This window comes from Aphidius gifuensis, linkage group LG3, assembly GCF_014905175.1.
Source record: "Aphidius gifuensis isolate YNYX2018 linkage group LG3, ASM1490517v1, whole genome shotgun sequence".
NCBI classification, from domain to species: Eukaryota; Metazoa; Arthropoda; class Insecta; order Hymenoptera; family Braconidae; genus Aphidius; species Aphidius gifuensis.
The window spans coordinates 20266221-20286775 of NC_057790.1; the positions used below are offsets into that span (position 1 = coordinate 20266221).

General features: G+C 23.3%; 3 protein-coding genes and 1 long non-coding RNA gene across 4 annotated transcripts in view; 1 reads left to right on the top strand and 3 right to left on the bottom strand.

The window, feature by feature from the left end:
* Window positions 1-2154, bottom strand: part of LOC122852634 (putative uncharacterized protein DDB_G0282133) — a 47811-nt gene extending 45657 nt beyond the window's left edge. Inside the window, exons 1-3 of the mRNA XM_044152533.1 lie at window positions 1922-2154; window positions 1254-1382; window positions 39-1180 (exon numbers count right to left, since the gene is read on the bottom strand). Coding sequence (XP_044008468.1) covers window positions 39-57 — 19 coding nt within the window. The 5' untranslated portion in view covers window positions 58-1180; window positions 1254-1382; window positions 1922-2154. The remainder of the gene's footprint in view (window positions 1-38; window positions 1181-1253; window positions 1383-1921) is intronic.
* On the top strand, window positions 1014-9634 carry LOC122851022 (EH domain-binding protein 1). Its single transcript, XM_044150070.1, has 15 exons — window positions 1014-1024; window positions 3511-3718; window positions 3794-3975; window positions 4051-4611; window positions 4693-4882; window positions 4952-5118; window positions 5199-5418; window positions 5505-5672; window positions 6266-6349; window positions 6611-6724; window positions 6789-6986; window positions 7076-7225; window positions 7291-7508; window positions 7594-7782; window positions 7858-9634. The coding sequence occupies exons 1-15, from the start codon at window positions 1014-1016 to the stop codon at window positions 7937-7939; spliced, it is 2742 nt and encodes a 913-aa protein (XP_044006005.1). The 3' UTR covers window positions 7940-9634.
* Window positions 9635-9899: 265 nt separating this feature from the next.
* Window positions 9900-12096, bottom strand: LOC122852645. The gene is made up of 3 exons (XR_006373841.1): window positions 11639-12096; window positions 10528-10635; window positions 9900-10444 (listed from the first exon to the last, which is right to left on the bottom strand). It is a non-coding gene; the product is annotated as an uncharacterized LOC122852645 (long non-coding RNA).
* A 438-nt stretch (window positions 12097-12534) lies between these two features.
* On the bottom strand, window positions 12535-19356 carry LOC122852646 (unconventional myosin-Ie-like). Its single transcript, XM_044152554.1, has 12 exons — window positions 18798-19356; window positions 17075-17200; window positions 16773-16862; window positions 16566-16660; window positions 16304-16481; window positions 16016-16178; window positions 15822-15941; window positions 15480-15608; window positions 15202-15398; window positions 14954-15121; window positions 12723-14874; window positions 12535-12643 (listed from the first exon to the last, which is right to left on the bottom strand). The coding sequence occupies exons 1-12, from the start codon at window positions 18798-18800 to the stop codon at window positions 12567-12569; spliced, it is 3498 nt and encodes a 1165-aa protein (XP_044008489.1). The 5' UTR covers window positions 18801-19356; the 3' UTR covers window positions 12535-12566.
* Between the last annotated feature and the right edge of the window lie 1199 nt (window positions 19357-20555).

The following is a 20555-nucleotide window of genomic DNA, read 5'->3' on the forward strand; positions in this document are numbered from 1 at the left end:
TCATCATCAATACAATTATTAATTAAATAAAATCCTACCTTGTAAGCGGATGTTCATCTTCCCACGCTGGTCATCAAATTGCTCAGGCTACTGCAATCCATGAAGACTAGAGGATGATACACTCCATGTGATGATTCAATTGGATCATCAACAGGTTCAATGATCACACACAAGCACTACACACACTACACAAACGTACACAAAACAATGATCACTACACTTTTCACTAAAACTTTTTTGTGAAAACACTTTTCACCATGTATAGTTTATAAAGTACTTGATAAAGTTTTTGTTTTTATATTAACTGAATGAAATTGAAAAATATAAATTACTGCAATAGATTGTTTGTATAATTGTTTACTTTATAATAAACTATTCGACTTATTTATTTAAAAATTATAATAAATTGTTGATATTATATTTTTAAATATAGTTCATATTATCATTATGATTTGAAAGTGATTTATCAATTTCAAAAGAAGGTCTCGAGTTGTCAGCTGAGTCGTTGCGAGAATATTTTTTACACTCTCATCAGTAGAGGCAGCAATTTCTTGATACTCTCAACTCTCGAGCCAACATGTTATGATTCATCAGCAACACCAGCGATTTACCAAAGACAATTTCAATAGAAATTGATAAATGTTGAACAATAACAACAAGTGTTACATTAGATAGAGCCTAAGAGCCAATAATACCAGCACCATGTAATGTTATTGATTGTTCCCCAGTAAAAGATAGATAAAATCATATCAGACAGCTCATAACTCATAAGATGTTGGATTTCATTTAAACTTGACATTTTTTAAATTCAATTGCACATGCAAAATGTAAATAATTGAGTAATGATTCTTCATTAACAGAGATTCATTATTGTTGAAGCATAATATCATGTGGATGGTCTTGATGCACTTTGTTGGTGGTTCAAGTGTACCAGCATTTCATATGATCATTGTATTATCAAATAGTTTATAAACATTTCACTTAATTTTTAAAACACTTGGTAACACAAACTAATGTCGACGACGTACCTTATGACTCACTTTTAACATTAACATCATTCACTTCATCTCAGTTGTTTTAAATAAATCAGTAACTATCTCTTCACATTTTTTTTTCATTATATGCGTCTGATGTTACATGTATTGGCAAGACGTTTTTGCCATGAATATATTTGATGCAACTGTAACAATAAATAATTAAATTATTATTAGACTGTATTTTTATTTTTTTTTAAATAATATGAAATAACTCACTGTACTCAAATATCATTTTGTCTCCAATGACAAACCAATTTTGTCATTTTTCAGTCCCATTTTTAATTATGTTGGTTGATTAATTGTATCAGCACGTCAGATACTTTATCCACACTTTTTTTTATATATCTGTAAATAATAAATATTATATAAACATTGTGTTGTTAATATTTTTCAAATTGGAGTAATTATTAGAAACATAAAAAGACTAGATGAAAGTGACACTAGTAAATAAATAAATAAATGATAAATAAACAAATAAATAAATAGTAAATTAATAAAAAATAGATAAATAAATAATAATTAAACAAATAGACAATGAAAAGTTAAATTTCAAAGTGAATAAATGGATACTAAACACTGACAATAAAAAATGACAAAGGCCTCTAACAAAGGAAAATTAATATTGAAATATTTCACATTTTTTTGATTGTTATTAATAAAAAAACGATTATTATACAATAAGAATGCTACAACAATGCTATAAATAGCAAATATCGATAAATATTTATGAAAAAATTAATAAATTCATTGTCTTTGTAAAGAATGACAACCTAACCTCAAATAATTTTTTTTATTTGAGCTTAATCATTAAAAAAAATAACGTAATTATGTTTGTTTATGTGTTAAATAATTAAAAACAATAAAAAAAGTTGATGTTTACATACCACTTGTCCACTATTTAACAAATTAAAATTTTTCTTTGTCAGCTCCAACAACTCTGACATGTCCATTAATTTTGGTCAAAATTTACAAAAATCAGCAATAATTTATATCACAATCTGTTCAGAAAAATTTAATTAACCGATTTATCAACAATTTATAATTGTTTAACAATTATTTTAGCAATAATAAGTGAAAAAAGTCAGAGCACTGAACGACACAAGTTTCTTCTTTAACAAAGGCGCGGCCATTTTGATTTTGAGACGCCATCTAGCGGAGAAGTTACCGACTGCAATTTGTCGATAAGTAGAATTTTACTTATCGACAATATTAATAATAATAATAAATAAATAATAATATTAATAATTTTTTCTACTACCATAGACTAAAAACAAGCTCAACTATCATTTGACTTTCTTATCTACATGATTTTCATAAGCATCGATCAATAAACAATTTTTTTTTTTTCTCTCATCATTTATTTTTTCTCTCTCGCTTTCTCTCATATAATTTCTTATCAATCATATTTTTTTTCATTCTTATTTTATCTACATTTATAAATCACACACCAAATAAAAAAAAGTAAAACTAAAAAGGTTGTCCAAGGCAAACGGAAGTGCAAGCACAACAAATTTTGACGAGTCAACATTGCAATTTATAAAAAAAGTATTATTAAAAAGTGTATATCTGTCAGTGATAGAGGTGACAAGTGGAAGGTGATGATCATCATTGATGATAATACACACTGATGCAATTTTAATCAGCTGTCTGGTCACGTATCAACCTGATACATAATTAAAAACCCCCCATTGACAAAAAATTAAAAAGATTTTACACAAAAAGGCTTCTAGTACGAGCAATGACTTGGCGTTGTTAACAAGTGCTGTAATGAAAAAAAAAAAAAAAAGTGTGTTTACTTGATACTCATGACAAATGACAGTTAATTATTAATTTATTAATTTTTTTATTTATCTAATATTTTATAACAATGAGTGAGTGAAACTTGTGAGATTTCATTTGAAAAAAAAAAATATCAAACGTCAATAAAAAAATTAAAATTATCAAATTTCCTACTGGTTATTTTTAGATAATAATAATAAAAATAAAAATAAAAAAATAAAGATCAAGGACAAAAGTTTAATAAGAAAGAAAATAATAATTATTTTTGTGTGAGAGGGGTAGGAGAAGGAGAAACAAGTACAGAGATAGTACATTATCAAAATCGATTTACGTATTTTTAACGTTAGCCTTTATAATTTACTTGATCTATTTAATTTTTTAAGTATAAAAAAAAAAAAATATAAATAAATAAATAGATTTATTATAATTGTTATTTGGAAAAAATATATTTAAGATAAAATAATAGTGGGCTACGAAGGTGAATCACAACATCAACACAACAGTAAAAAAAAAAAAAAAAAAACAAATATAGTTTTTTATAAAAAATGACGTTTGAGTTATTTAATAATTTTTAAATATTATATAAATGATTAAGGTTAAATAATTAATTTAATATCAAAAGATTACAAATCATTATTTATTAATATGATCAATCAATTAATAAATGTTTTATTTATATTTTCATTATTTTTAGGAAACCAAATAAATTGAGTGTTGTATGGACAAGAAGAAGTAGAAGAGTTAGCTCAGAACCACTTGAATGGGAGCCTTGTTTGAGTGATCCATTTATTGGTATTGTCAGTTGGTCTGTACCTGATAATCATTCAATAACAGTTACATTATTTAGAGATCCAAGAACACTTGAACTTGAAGATAAAGAATGGACATTTGTCGTTGAAGATGTAAGAATAAATAAAAACAATCAACTGTTGTTTTATTAATGATAAATTAAATTTAAATTTTATTTTTGTTATTAGGTATCAACAAATGGTAAAAGACGTCATGTTGCTGCAACAAATATTAATATGAAAAAATATGCAACGACATTTTCAACTCAACAAAAGCTTTTGTTAGATCTCAAACCAACATCAAAGAAAATTGTTAGATCAACACTTGAGTGTACTTTGTCCTGTGTTCTTATACGTGAAGGCAAAGCAACGTAAGTTTAACAAAAAAAAAAAAAGAATAACAATAATATGAATGAAATATGAATTTTTTTTTTTATTTGAAACAGAGATGAAGATATGCAGAGTATGGCAAGTTTATTTTCTGTGAATAATGATATTGCTGTATTGGATGATTTTGATAATGAAGACATACCAGAAGACATTGAAGAAGTATCATTAAATAATATTGATGAAATATTAGATATATCAACACAAATTGATTTAATGACAAATAGTTTAACTGACAATGAATTAGCAAGTACACCAATAAGTATTGCAAGTATTGCTAAAGATGATACAATAAATCATTTAAATGATAATATTCATATATCACGTGGTATAAGTTTAACTGGTATGTCTGATAAATATAAAGAAATAATAAGCGATGATATTGCTATTGAAAATGATAAAAATAAATCAATGAGATTAAAACTACAACCATTAGATCTTAAAAAAAATGATAATGGTTTACAAAAATTTAGAGATATAACACCTGGACAAGATTTATTAGAATGGTGTAAAGATATAACACGTAATTATCCTGGTGTTAAAGTTACAAATCTCACAACATCTTGGCGTAATGGTATGGCATTTTGTGCTGTTATACATCATTTTAAACCAGAACTCATGTAAGTTTCAAATTCTTTAAATAAATAAAATTGTTTTAAATAATAGAAGCATAATATCATGAAAATGTATTGATTTTTTAGAGATTTAGGATCATTGTCAGCTTTGGATGTCAAAGGAAATTGTAAAAAAGCATTTGATGCTGGTGAAATACTTGGAATTCCTCGTGTTATTGAACCAGCTGACATGGATATATTAACGGTACCAGATAAACTAGCTGTTATGACATATTTATATCAATTAAGAACCCACTTTACTGGTCATGAATTAGAGGTATAATTTTTTATAGATAGTTTAATAAATTTAACTTAAATATTTATCAAATAATTTATATTTTTTTAGGTACATCAAATTGGCAAGACAACTGATGAATCATCATATATGATTGGAAGATTTAATACTGATAATAATTCAGATGTTAGTGTTCAATTATTTGGTCAAGAAATAATAAATATGAGAAAAAAAGAACAGCTAGAATCTAGAATTAATAAAAATGATAGTAATAGACGGTAAATAAATAATTTATAAATTATATATATAATTTTTTCAAGTGTAAGATATGATAATAATTATTGTTAATTTATTTCAGTTCAAATCCATTTGATTATAAAAGAGATGAAACATCTGTTGAAGCATTGAAACAAAAATTACATCTAAGTCTTAGCACAGAATCTCAAGACAATGATATTGGTAAAGATAAATCACCATCAAGTGTCAAGGATGTCAAGGATATTATTTTAGCAAGCTCAAAAAGTATCCTTGGAAAAGTTTTATCACCAACCAAAGAAAAATATACAACTAGAGAAAAAGTAATTTTAAAAAAATAATCATTGTTTAATCTAGTACTGTATTTTTGTTGTTTTTTTCATGTTTAAATTTATTTTCTATTTAACAGAGCAAATCACCACCACGTACATTAAATGTTCAACGTCCAATTTTAATGACAAGACGTCAATTGACTGATCCATTTGGCTCAGATGATGAAGAAGATAATTTAAAAGTTTTGGATGACAATAGATCACAATCAATATCATTAACAAAATCACCAATAACACCTCGAGATGTAAGTAAAAAAATAATTTTTAATTATCATTTTTTTTTATATTTAATCCAATGATTATATACCACTTTTATGAGGAAAAATAAAATATAATTTACATAGAATTAATACGTTAAAAATACATATTCGATACAGTTAAATTTTCAATTTATTTTTTTTATTTTTAAATAATTAAAATAGTCATGTAGAAAAGAGAAAAAAATTGCGGTAAAAATTTGATTGGTTGTCCTAATAGCCCAGTATATTTAACACGAACAAATGAAGCAAAATAAATTTAAAATAATAAACTGTTAGGTCTTGCATGTAGCATAAGAAATAAACGATCGGTTCGAGTCTTTAAATCAAAATAACAACAGTCCCTGCTTGAGTAGCAATCGATTGTGTTAAAAAGTTTTTTTCAATTATTCAAGGATATATTTATTTAAAAATAAACTTCAATTAAATTATTCCTGTAATTCGTAGATATTTTGAAACATGAATTTTCTAATTTTCACACGTTAAATATATGATAAATTATCAATGAATTTAATTTTTGTATTTGAATGATGAAAAAAATAATATATATATAAAGTTCATAGATCTATTTTTGTGTTCAGGAGTTTAATGACCGAAGCATGCGAGCAAGTTCTGAAGGTCGTGGTGGAATTTCACCTCTCAATATTGATGCACGAACACCACATGTAAGTATTCATTTATTCAATTGATTAATTCAATTTTTTTTTTTTTTCAAATACATTGTAAATTGTATTAAATACAATGCAGCTATAATTGAATACTTAACTAGCATCTAAGTTTGAAGTAAATAATAAAAATTCAACAAGTATTTATTTAATTTGTTATTTAAAAAATAATAAATTAATATTTTATTCAATTAATGATTTTATATTTACATAATGTAAACGATGATAATTAATTTTTTTGTTAAATTTTAATAATTATAGCCATTGGTTACTCGACATGATGAACTACGTGAACGTGCACGTCAACTTTTAGAACAAGCAAGACAAACAAAAACAACATCTGGAGTAACTTCACCTGTATCAAGTCCAATTGATGTATGTATTTAAATATTTAAATATTATTTTATAATTAAATAATTAATTAATTAATTTTTAATAGTCACAAAATGATGAAGATCGTCAACAACAATTGCGTGAAAGAGCTCGTCGTATAATTGCTGAAGCTAGAATGGGTACTGTGGTATCACCGAGTCAAATAATTGATGATAATTTTGATAGACGATCAATTGATGATCAAAATAATAGCCCAAGAAGAAGTATGACACCATCAACACCTGGTGATCGTTTCAATATTAAAGTAATACACTTGACTTTGTTAAATTAAATAAAAAAGAATTTTTTTTTTTCATTTTATTTGTTTGTTTGTTTTTTTTTTTTTTCAAATAGATTGAACACAATGGAAATTTATCGTCAAATGCAAGTGCAATTGATGGTGAAAAAAAAACAAATTCCCCCTTGTATTCATTCTCAAAAATCTTGGAGAGAATTTCACCGGATAAAAATAGTCCTGAACGTAGTCCACAAACACTTCGTGGGGTAAATAATAATAATGATGATATAAATAATTGTATAGAAAATATATTTCTTTGATATTGTTTTAGTTGGGAAAAGATATGACATCGTATATTCAAAATGAACTTGAGGCATTAGAAAGAGAACAAAGCCAAATTGATATACAAGCTAGTAAACTTGAAAAGCAACTTCGTGCTGCAATGGAAAGTGACAATGAAGAAGATACTGAAAGACTAATGTCACTTTGGTTTACACTTGTAAATAAAAAAAATGCATTATTACGAAGACAAATGCAATTGAATATATTGTAAGTATTAAATTTATAAATTGAATCAATTAAAATGCATATGAAAATTATAAATTAAATAATTATTTATAAATTATTATAACAGAGAAAAAGAGGATGATTTAGAGCGTCGTTTTGAACTTTTAAATCGTGAATTAAGAAGTATACTTGACGTTGAAGATTGGCAAAAAACAGCTGAACAAAAAAAAAGAGAAGATTTACTACTTGATGAGCTTGTTTCAATTGTTAACAAAAGAGATGAACTTGTTCATCATCTTGATAATCAAGAAAGAGCGTAAGTAAAATCAATTATAATAGTCCAAGTAAATAAATAAATTGAAATAATTTTATATATTTTTTTTATTTTTAGAATTGAAGATGATGATGAAATTGAAAGAGATTTATCACGAGCTGGTTTAGCCCATCGTAATAAAAATTGTCTTATTCAGTAATAATAAAAATAATTAAAATAAAAAAACAATGAGCTAAATAATGCTGCTGTTGAGTTGCCAAAGAACAAATAAATAATTTATTTAGTTGAAATTTTGGTAAATAATTATGTTAAATTGAAATTGTTTTTTTTTTTTTTTTAAGTTACCAATCTATTTTTTAAACAAAAAAAAGTAATAATAATTCAGGCAATTTATTATAACTTGATGTTTTATAATGGAAAAAAAAAATAATATAAAATTATTTTTATTTAAATTAAATGAAAGATAATTTATCGCAAAAAGCTCTCTTGAAAATACATTCATAAAAAAAAATTATAAAATAATTAAATATGAATTTAAAAAATTAAAATAACACACTCATATTTTCTTTGATATAATATGGTGCGTTTGATAAATAATTATATATTTATCAGCTATTAATAATTATTGAGCAATTATCATTCACGAGTAATATTTATATGTGATTTAATTATTTCATTAACATAAATTAATATTAATCATAATATCATACTCAATGACTGTGCCATACGAGCATTTCGGTGCAATTTTCACGTGCAAAAATAATAATCAACATAGCATGAGTGAAATTATAATAATTATTATTATATTTAAAAAAAAAAAAATTAAAGAAAGTAAGATGAATTTATTTAATCATTGCTCACTGTTCACTTATGATTCTTGATGTTATTCTTGATTAATAATTTGAAGAAAGAAATAATTTAATTATTACTTTAAATTGTGATTATTTAAAAGAGTTTTAATTTTTATGCCAAATTTTTTGAACGCTGTTGAATTATTTTAAGAGTTGAAACAAAAAATTAATAAAATTATATTTAGGTAATGTTTTTTTTTTCTTTTTTGGTTGAATGTTTTCGTCGATTATCATTTTAATAAAAATGTATTCTAAAAAAGCACTAAAATTAAGGTACATAAATCTTTTTTTTTGCATAATAAATATGAGCTTGATGATAATTTTATAAATTTATTTGATAAATGATTTATATAATGATAATCTCTCAACAAATAGATAGTGTGCATTATGCACAAGCGTGATTTAGCAAATAATATTTAGCAATGATTGAATACAGGTGCAAAAAATAATAAAAAAATAAATAAATGTCCTTAAAAATAATAATGATTATACAAGTAAGAAAAATATAAAATAACAAATACACAAATTCGTCCACATTTTATGTAAATAAATAAATAATTGCAATTATTAAATTTTAAAAAATAAATATAAACAATACATAAAACTGATAATCTTTTTTTTATTGTGAGAATAATTATATCTGTAAATATTGGCAATAATATTAATCATATTTTTTTTTTCTTTTGTTATTTAAAACTTAAAATTAAAATTTACAATGTTTATTTCAAATATTTTATAAATAATTTTTACTCAAAAAATTTATAACTATTAAAAAAAAACTTAATTTTCGACAATCAAAATTTAAAAACGCAATGAATTGACAAAACGAAAAAATAATATCAATTTTTATGATTTGTTTTTCTTTTTATAAAACCAATTTGTATATGTTTTATTAAAATTTTTTGCAAACATAATAATGTGTGATAATTATGTGACAATTTTGTCGATAAAATAATAATAATAATAATATTATATCTCACTTATTGTTTTGACTTATGTACAATTATATATTTATTGGATTAAAAATCTTATTTCTTCCTTAATCTTGAAGTGTATTATTTTTTTTTACAAGTGCACAAAAAGCACGAATATTTTTTATTATATTATATATATATATGATTACACAACAAAATAAATTTGACAAAATAAATCCGTCAAAATAAATCAAGCCAAAATAAATCGCGACTAAATAAATCGTGACTGAATAAATTTAAAAAAAATAAATTTCGATGAAATAAATTTAAATAATATTGTCGAGATTTATTTTTTAAAAATTTATTTAGTCACGATTTACTTGGTCGCGATTTATTTTATCCAGATTTATTTTGTCCGGATTTATTTTGACGAATTTATTTTGTCGTGTAATCTGAACGATGGATATTATATATAAATTTTTTTGCGATCATTATACCGTTCCCAGAGTTCTATATCAAATTCTCGAAGTCAAGAAATAATATGTATTTTATATTGGAAACGAATTGAAAATGAGAAACCGAAAAATGAAATTATCGAAACCCTAGAAGAAGAATATTCGATGTAGGAAGATGGATAAACAAAATTGGAAAAAAGTTTGCTCGTGTCATTTACAGTTTTGTGCGTCAAGTAAGTTACATCCAGAACAAAGATGAAAGCGGTAATTTCTCACAAAACTGTTAATGACACGAGCAAACTTTTCCAATTTTGCGAACCCAACTTCAATTTCTCGATTTAGTAAGATATCGAATATACTCGATTTTGATTATCTTTGGCGTAATATGTGATGTTATCCCATAATTCATTGTGAGATCTTATAAAATAATCCAAATCGCTTGTTGGAATTTCCACATGTAGTGGAGCTAATTCAGAGATGTTCACTGAAATTAAAAATAATAGAATAAAAATTAATTAGAAAATGGCATAATGATGACTGTATTTTTGAATAAAAAAATTCACATACCAAATACAAGTACGGTACGATATTTTTGCAAGCACGCAAATTTTTATCCCCATATTTGAATTAAACTTTGTGGCCTGCAAATACATGTGCAGGTCAATATACATTCACCTGGAAAACAAACAATATTTGAATTAAATAAACATTTTTAAGATGAAATAAATTTTTTTTCTATTATGGGACTGTGAGGAGTGGCCACATTCAATTTCTGTATAGTTAAAAAATAATTGATGATGGATTTTTTGATTAAATTATATTCCAATATTTTATATTATTTATTTACAATTATTTATACTTTAAAAACTCCTATAAAAAATTTTTTAATATTTTTTCAATGGCCTTGACTCGTGAGTCAGTCAAAATTTTAAAAAATAACCAGCCAACTGATAAGATTAATATGAGTATACTTTGGAAACTTATAAAAAAATTTTTCAATGGCCTTGACTCATAGTGAGTCAGTCAAAATTTTAAAAAATAACCAGCTGATAAGATGTCAACATTTTATATATTTTTTTAATTAGTTAATGTTTCGTGGTATTTTGTTCGAAATTATATTTCATAATGGAAATATAAAATTAAATAATATATCTATTATTTTTAAATAATAATAAAATAATAAATTTCACTGAATAATTTAATATATAAAAAAAAAAAATCATGTTTTTAGATATGAAAGAAAAATAGAAAATTTATCGATAATGATATTTCAATATTTTATATTATTTCGTTACAATTATTTATACTTTAAAAATGCTTACAAAAAAGTTTTTTAATATTTTTTCAATGGCCTTGGCCTATGAGTCAATCAAAATTTTAAAAAATAACCAGCGAACTGATAAGATATCAACATTTTATATATTTTTTTAATTAGTTAATGCTTCGTGGCATTTTGTTTAAAATTATATTTTCTAATGGAAATATTAAATTAAATAATATATTTTATTTTTAAATAATAATCAAATTTACTGAATAACATGATTAAAAAAAAAAAATCACTCTTGTTTTTATGTATAAAAGAAAAATTATAATTGAAATAATTGTGTACACTATTTGTACAAAAAAAAAATATTGATAAATTTGCCATTTGATAATTAGAATGTATGAAAAAACTTACTTGCAGAAGCGCTTTGTTATAAAAACTATTTGTTCAAATGTAAATAATTGCTCTTCATTGGTGAATTGAATTATTATTGATTTATTATTAATAATAATTCAATTCACCAAATCAAGTTTAACAAATAGTTTTCGGACACACCTTGTAGCTTGGTGGCCGGACTTGAAGTGAAGTTTTCCTATTTTTTTATTCTATTTTACAAGCAAACACCCAAACACCCCACTGCACCCCACATTGCCAACGTTACCCGACAGGTAAATATGGTGGGAGTTATCGAAATATATGCGAGGGAGCATGCTGTGTCTTGCTACAATATATATACATAATTATAAGTGTGTGTTTTTTAAATTTTTGGGAACAATTTAATCAGTGTGTGGTCATTAAGACAAGACATATAACATATTGTTATCAAGCGAATTTAAATAGATGACTATAGCTTAAGTTGTATTGAATATAAATCAAAAACTATACAATGTTATAATTTCTTGTCTATTTCATTTACAATAAAAACAAGGCTAAAAAATTATTTTAGTGTTCAAGATTTTATAATGAAAATTGTTTTTATATAATAGTTTTTTTTTTTTTTTTTGTAATCAAAAAAATATTGTGCAAATGATTATGCAAATTATGATAATTTTCTTTTCAATTGATTTTCCATCAACAGATGACAATTTGTTTTTTTTTTTTCACAAATATTTAAATTCATTATCTGATAAAAGATTTATTTATTTATTTATATTTATTTAATTTATTCAACAAAATCAAGCGATAAAAATAATAGCACGAATATTTTTGTGCCCGCACAATTGACATTTATCGTCTCTTTGGAAGTTATTATTTATTTTTAGAATAAACTTAATACATATGGGTTTCCGGTATTTTTCTTTTTTCTTTTCATTTTTAAAACTTTACATTCGCTAAAATCATTTTACATTTTTTGAACATAATTTGACGGAAATAGTCCAAGTTTTCCTCTTAGTCTGCCTTGCCACCATCCACCATCATCTGTAAATTTACAAAAAAAAATATAAAACATATAATTTTTAAATGTAAAATATAAAAGTTTTTCAATTAATCAACTCACATTCTTTAATAACTTCAAAAATATCACCCTCTTTAAGTTCCAGTTCATCTAAATCTTGAGCATGATAATCATAAAGTGATATGACTTTTTGAAGTTTTGGTAATGATGGTTTTGTATTGATTGATGGTACTTGTCTATTTTGATTTAAATTAATTGTTGCAGCAAGTAGTTGATTAGTATCATTAAATTGTTTATTATTTTTCTGATTATATCCACTTGATTGATTACTAATATTACTATTATTATTAAATTTTTTATTATTGGTATATGCTGAATTTACAACTGGTTGATTTGGTGGTGCTGGATCAGATGGTGGTGGTGGTGCACGTACAACATTTGATTTTGGTCTTTCATTTTGTTTATCAATATTTTCTCTTATATTTTGATTTATTTTAACATAATTATTAGCATGTAAATTTTGACGTATACTAGTTGGTCTATTTGGTGGTAAATCTGGACGATTAATTATTGTTCTTGGTGTTGGTGTTGGATCTGATGATACCTGTGATTTTATATATTGAGTATTTTCATATCTTGGTAAATGGCTATTATTATTATTAAGATTTTTTTTATGATTTATAATTAATCTTGTTGGTTTTGTTATTGATGGTAAACCACTACCAATTGTAACTGTTAATATTTTATTATTAATTTTTAATATTTCATTATCACCAATATTTGTTTCGACAAATTTAACTTGACGTGTACCACCACCACCCCAACCATTTTTTTTAATTTTAAATTCAATATTATTTGTAAATTTAATATTTAATTTATAAAAAATTTTTTCATAATATTTTTTATTTAATACTGATAAAAATTCAGTTTTAAATATTAATTGTAATAAACTATCATAATCATCTTTAATATGAATACAAATAAAATCATCTTGAAGTGTACTTAATGAAATATGACTTATTTGATCAAATGATATTTTACGTTTTATAATTTCTTCAGTTTTTTTAAAACCAGGTTTATTTAATTTATTATTTGTATTATTATTTTTAATAACAGCACGTCCAATAAGATAAATATAATTATCAGTTAATATTAAATCTCTACGACAAATTTTAAAACGTCTATCATATTTTTTAACAATTTCAGAATAATATATTTTTTCTCTACGTCCAATGATATTTATTAAACCAGGTCTACCATTAACACCAATATAATCACCAATAAAATTTCTTTCAATACTTAATTTTCTTCTTTGTTTATGTCCATATAATATATCACTTGCTATTAATTTTTCATTGTACTGACGTTTACATGTATAATATTTTTTAAATGTTCTTTGTATAATACATGCATAATAATTAAATTTACGTTCACGATGTTCTTCTAATGTAAATAAAGTTTCTGGTGCTTTTATAAATATTTTTGTTGTACCAAGTTGATATTGTGAACTACCAATAAATATACTTGACATTATTAATTTAATACCAATTTTTTCATCACCATTCCATATTGGCCATGTTTCTTTTGTTAATATTGCATATCTTTGTAAAAATTTTACAAATAAACGACGATATGCAAACCCTGCACGTCTAACTCTAATATTTTCTTTTAAACCTAAATATTCAATTTGATGTTTAACTCTTAATTGATCCCAATCTTTTGATTTTTTAGTTTCATTTGGTTTAATACAACGTATATAATGTGGTGTACATTTCATTAATTGTGATACTAATTTACTAGCTTGATTACGTATTTTATTACCAGCTGTTGTTGGTCTTGTTGATTTTAATGTTTTATATTTATTTTTATTATTTAAATCATTATTATCAATTGGATATAATATATTTATTAATTTATTATTACTATTTTGCATTAAATCAATTAAATCTTGAAATAATACATCACGATTTTTATCACAAAAACCATCAACACAATATGTTACTTGTCCAGCATAATGTAATATTGAAAAACCATCAATTGTACATTGATAATGTTCATGTTTACTTGAATTATTTTCAATTTTTTTTTTTAAATTTAAATCAGCATCATCACTACCACCATGTAATGTTGCACAAACATCATCAAGTATTAAAAATAAACCTGGTGGTCTTTTGCCTTCTAATAATTCAACGACAATTGAATTATTAAAATAATTTATTGGTGTCCATTTTATATTTTCAGATATATATTCTTCCTAATTTAAAATAAAAAACAAACAATTTAACATCATCATTATTAGTGTTGAATTATTGTATTAGTTATAATCAACAAACCTGTTCAGCTTTTAGAGTTAATTCAATAAATATTTGTTGTAATTTTTCATTAACAAAATTTATACAAAATTGTTCAAATCCATTTGTTTCAAATATTTCGAATCCATAAATATCTAATATTGCTATTTCAAATGATTCACCAGTTGATTCCATTGCTATGTTGACTCTCTGTTGTTTTTTAAATTCAAATTTACATTAGTTTTTCTAAATAATTGAGTTGTTTTTTTTGAGAAAAATAAAATACATACCTTAACTAGATAATCAAATAAACGAGTATAAATATCTTTAGCTAATGCATCTCTTGTATATAATGCCTGTGAAACATTTAATGTTAGATCAACACTCTCTGATTGACTACCCCATTTCGATTCGAATTCTCTTGATGTTAATTTACGAGATAACCGCTCTGCTGAAATTCCAAGAAGTAAAGATGGCAATTCAAGTGCTAAAAATGAAATAAAAAACATTAATAATACTTGTTAAAAGTTTTATGTAAAAAAATTTAATTTTAATTGTAAATAATTACATTTTGTATTCGAAATTTTTGAGTAATTTCCATTTTCTTGGAATGCTATGTTTCCTATGTGAAGAATACCAGCAACAATCTTGAGAATATCTGATACTTGATTTTCATTTATACCCATTACACTCATTGCTGAAATGATATATTTTTTTTTTTTTAAATAAAATTGACAGTGAAACTTTATGACTCATTTTAAACATAATTGAGTCAATATTTTTCTATTAAATATGTGCTATCTAATCACAGCTGTATCAACATGATTACATATCAAAATAAATCATTGTTTTTTTTTTTTGGCTGTTGTTTAATTAAATAACAAATATTATCTTTTTTTTTTTTTATTACCTTTAAGTGTTTCTTGAAAATCTTTGGCATCACTTGGCTCAATTTGTTGTCGGCTAATATTACCATCGTAATTTTTTAAATAATCACAAGATTGAAGTTCATGTTTTAATCCAAATTTTGCTGAAATAAAAATCAGGTATATTTACATACAACAAGTATTTTAATATTAATTATATTTTTCGAAATAAAATTACATTTCATTTGTTCATTTGCACCAGATACTAGTTGATAAAATATATGAAAATTTCTTTCATTATTATTATGACGTACAACACGTGATTTTTCTAGTAAAAAATTTGTTATTTTTCCACCAGTTGGTTGACCACCATTTCCAAATTGCATTTCAACATATTTACCCTTTAAAAATAAATAACTAAATTAATAGTTGTACATCAATGAAATATTGATTGAATATTTCATTTAATTTTTAAATAAATAGCTCAACAATAATTTTATTATATTAATCAATAATGAATACATACAAAACGACTGCTGTTGTTATTTCTAATTGTTTTAGCATTGCCAAAGGCCTCGAGTAATGGATTTGATTCTAAGATAATATCCTTGATTTTCTGTACTCTTTCACCACCTCCACTTACTCTTGACACATATGCCATAATATATTTTGCAGCAACTGTTTTTCCAGCACCAGATTCACCACTAAATTTATAATCAATTATCAATTGTTATTTAAATTAAAAATTAACATTAAAAAATAATAACAACGTAAATTTATTTACAAACCTGATAATGACGCATTGGCTTTCAACATCAATCAGCATGTTTCTATACATGTCATCAGCAAGACCATAAATATGAGGTGGATTTTCATATGGTGCCTTTGAATAGAAAAAAAAAATTTATTTATCATTTAAAATTTAATTTAAATTATATTTCATTATGTAAATTTAATAAATAAATATTTAAATTTTAATTATCATGCCAACTTACAGCTCCTTGATAAAGTGAAATTTCTTTTTCACCAAAATATGGCATTTGTTTGAACGGATTTATTGAAACAAGAACAGGACCAATACATGTCTAAATAATAATTTAATTAAGAAAAAATAATAACAAGTTGTTTTTTTTTATTTTATAATAAATATAAATTACATAACTACATGATATTCATGATGAGTACAATAACCTCAGGAGGTCATTTGCAATACATCAGGTAAATTTTCTCACGCTGTTGTTGATTTAACATTTTAAATATAAATAAAATTTTTTTTATTATTTAAAAAAAAGGATACAAATATGTAATCATCCATGTAACGTTTACGTAGATTTTCTGTAATTGCATCTTCAGTTATTTTTGGTAAGAGTACCATGTCATCAACACCTGATACTTTGACATTATGACTTTGCCAATGATGCACCTAAATTAATTCATCAAAACAAAAAGAAAAAAAACATGATTAATTCATTTGAAAAAAAAAAAATCTAGTGTGAGAATTTTTATGATAGTCATTTGTAAAAGAAAAAAAAAAATATTTCAACATTATAAAATTGAATAATGCAATCTGTAAAACATGCAATCATTTAATTATGTTCCATCTGAAAAAATACAAACGGGAATAGGAGTGGTCCCGGTCCAAAGCCAAGTGTTTCCGGTCATGAAAAAAATTTAAAAAATAATAAAAAAGTAGACTTGTGACATCGAATAAAGTCATTGACCAGTAAATAAATAAATTTTGCTTTTAAATAAATTTTTTATTTTGCAGTAAAAGAGAAAATTTAACACGAAAAAAAATATACATATAAAATTTGTAATGGAAATAAATAAATAAATAAATAAAAAGGTAAAATTTAAAGAGAAGGAAACAAGTACTTCCGTTTACGGTTTCATTCGTGTTATTGCTTTTGAGTGGTCGTTCACTCATTTCTTGTTGTAACGGTGAAAGAAAAAAAAAAATTTAAACAATAATGATGATGTTGTTTAAAAAAAAATTAAATAAACTAATGATTTTTTTTTGCATTCTATTGTCATGAATTCAAACGAAATTTGTCTCATTGTTAAAGATTTATTTTGTTATATTTTTATTTGTTTATTTATTTATTCAATTATTTATTTATATTTAAAGCTATTGACCTTGACTATAACGGAAATTTATTTGAAAACGAGGATATTTTTTTTATGATTCATATGATAAATATTATCATGACAAAAAAAAAAAAAATGACGTTTCGAAATAATTTTTATCATCAATTTAATGGTAATATTGTTAAAAATTTAATAAATATTAATAAATATGAAACAGATTATAATAATTTAGACTAAAAATTATATAAAATTATGAAAATTTTAGTTTATTTTAAATTGCACATTTTAAGAATGATATAAATATAATAAATTTCCGAGAAGAAAGTCTCTTGCATTTACTGAAATAAATGGACAATAAAAATATAAATAATTATATTTATAAAATAATAAATAAATAATAGTAAAAATAATTTTAATAACAATATAAAATAACAAAACAAAATATGATATACATATATAAATTATAATAATATATACAATGTGGGGCACTCGGTTAAAATTCAACTCATATTATGCTTCGATGAATAAGTCGTTCTAAAAGTCAACTATCCACAAAACTTTTTTGGCTTCTTGAAAAAATAAATTTACATTAAAAAATAAAGTTATTTGTATAAATAATAATAAAAATATAAATTTTAAATATATTCAAAAAGAAAAAAAAAACTTTCAAAAACTCCATCAAGTATTCTTATAGAAAGATTTTATAATTTTTTTCACGTTTTATTTCATTTTTTATCTTATCATATTGTCATCATCAATATCATTGAATTTTTTATTTATAAAATAACCAACTTATTGATAACAAATTTTCACGTGTAAATAAAATAAAAAGTAAATTTAAAAATCCATTACATCATTTCTAAATATTATCTTTATTAATTCATAAAAAAAAAAATGTATAATATTAATAAAAATTTGTATATATTAATTACCATGATTGCAGCAATAAATAATCCTTACTGTCACAATGAAAAATAAAAAAATCACTGTATATATTTAAACGCACAAGTAGAAAAAACAATTTAATTATTTTTTAATAAAAAAATTTTCAACACAATTAAACCAATTCATTGTATGAAAATTGATATCACAATAAATTTGTAATTAAACTTAAAAAATTAAATAAAACACAAGTATAAATAAATAATTTTAAATATTATTTATAAAATACAGATGATATCACGTCGCGATATAATCGAGTACTGCTCGAGGTGACTCGACTTGTGAGTTGTGAGTAATTCTCAGTCTCGCATGGGCGTGAGTCAGCTACACATTGAAATAAAATAAAAAAAATAATAAAACAATTACGAAAATACCCGAGAGATATATAACAACTCGGTTTTAAAGTCATTAAAAAATCCCCGCCAAAAGTTACTGTAGGACTTTAAACTTTGTATCGAAAATAAATTTATCAAATTAAAAAAAAAATATATATTTTTTAATAATTTTTTCTTCTACGAACTGTATTCAACCGAGGAACGATTGTAACTGAGTTTATATTTTCACTTTACAAGTGTCTAGTAAATTTACAAAGTATAGCTAATAAAAAAAAAAAAAATGATAATGTTAAATGAAAAAGAAAAGCAGCTGCTCTTGAGTCTTGCATCGTTTTTAAATATTTAAAATATATATTTATTTATATATTAAATATATCTTCAAAGCTGATTTTACTTATAAATAAATTTATTAATTAAAAATTTTATGTTAATTAAATATAGCTAGTTAACTTTTTGATATAAAATATTATATTTATTTTATTTTTTTGATGACTTGTTGAGTTGTTCGCCCACGTTAAACATTAATTTTTTTGTTTTCTATTTAAGGCTGAGATAATATTTAATCATCTTTTCATTATTATATTTATTATTTATTTTGTAAGGTATAATATGAACATGACGAAATGAGATGTTGGATATATTAATGTGACGACATCACAAACAAGTTGTGCAAGGCACTGCTTTTATCACCAGACATGGTATTGATCAAAATATAAATTTAAACTATATTTTATGATTTATTTATATATTTATTTTGATAATAATTATATTTTAAGGTCAAATGTATTTTTTTGGTATTGTTTGCTTTCACTGGGCAATTGATTTTACAAGTTTTTTAAATTTATTTTTCTACTTGTTAGACAGTAGAACAGGTGTCTCCGCCTGGATTGAAGTCATTGCCCTTTTAGCCTTTTTTTCTAGATGACCTAATTTAAATATTATATAAAGGTCAGTAAATTATATTATTTAATTTTCTTATTTTTTAGTTAATAAAATTTTTCTTAACATGATATTTTTATTTTTTTAATAAGTTCTTATCTTGTTTTTATTTATATATTTGTTTTATAATATTTATTTTTAAAATTTAAACTATCAATTTTATTGATTTAAAATATATGTATTGTGAATAAATATTTTTTTTTTTTTTATGATCATTAGAAAAAAATTTTTATATAAATAATAATTATTGTTATTATTTTTTGTGTAAAACATGTGTAATTAATTGAATGGTTAGTCAAGCTTGAATTTAATATACAGTAGCATATAGAAATTTATTTTTTTTTCATGGATGTTTAGTAGATGTCTTTGATGTTTAATGAAATTATAATTTTCAAGTATATACTGTAGAAATAATCCTTTGACAATTTTAACTTGATTTTTAATTTATCATATAATTATTATCATTTGCTTTTT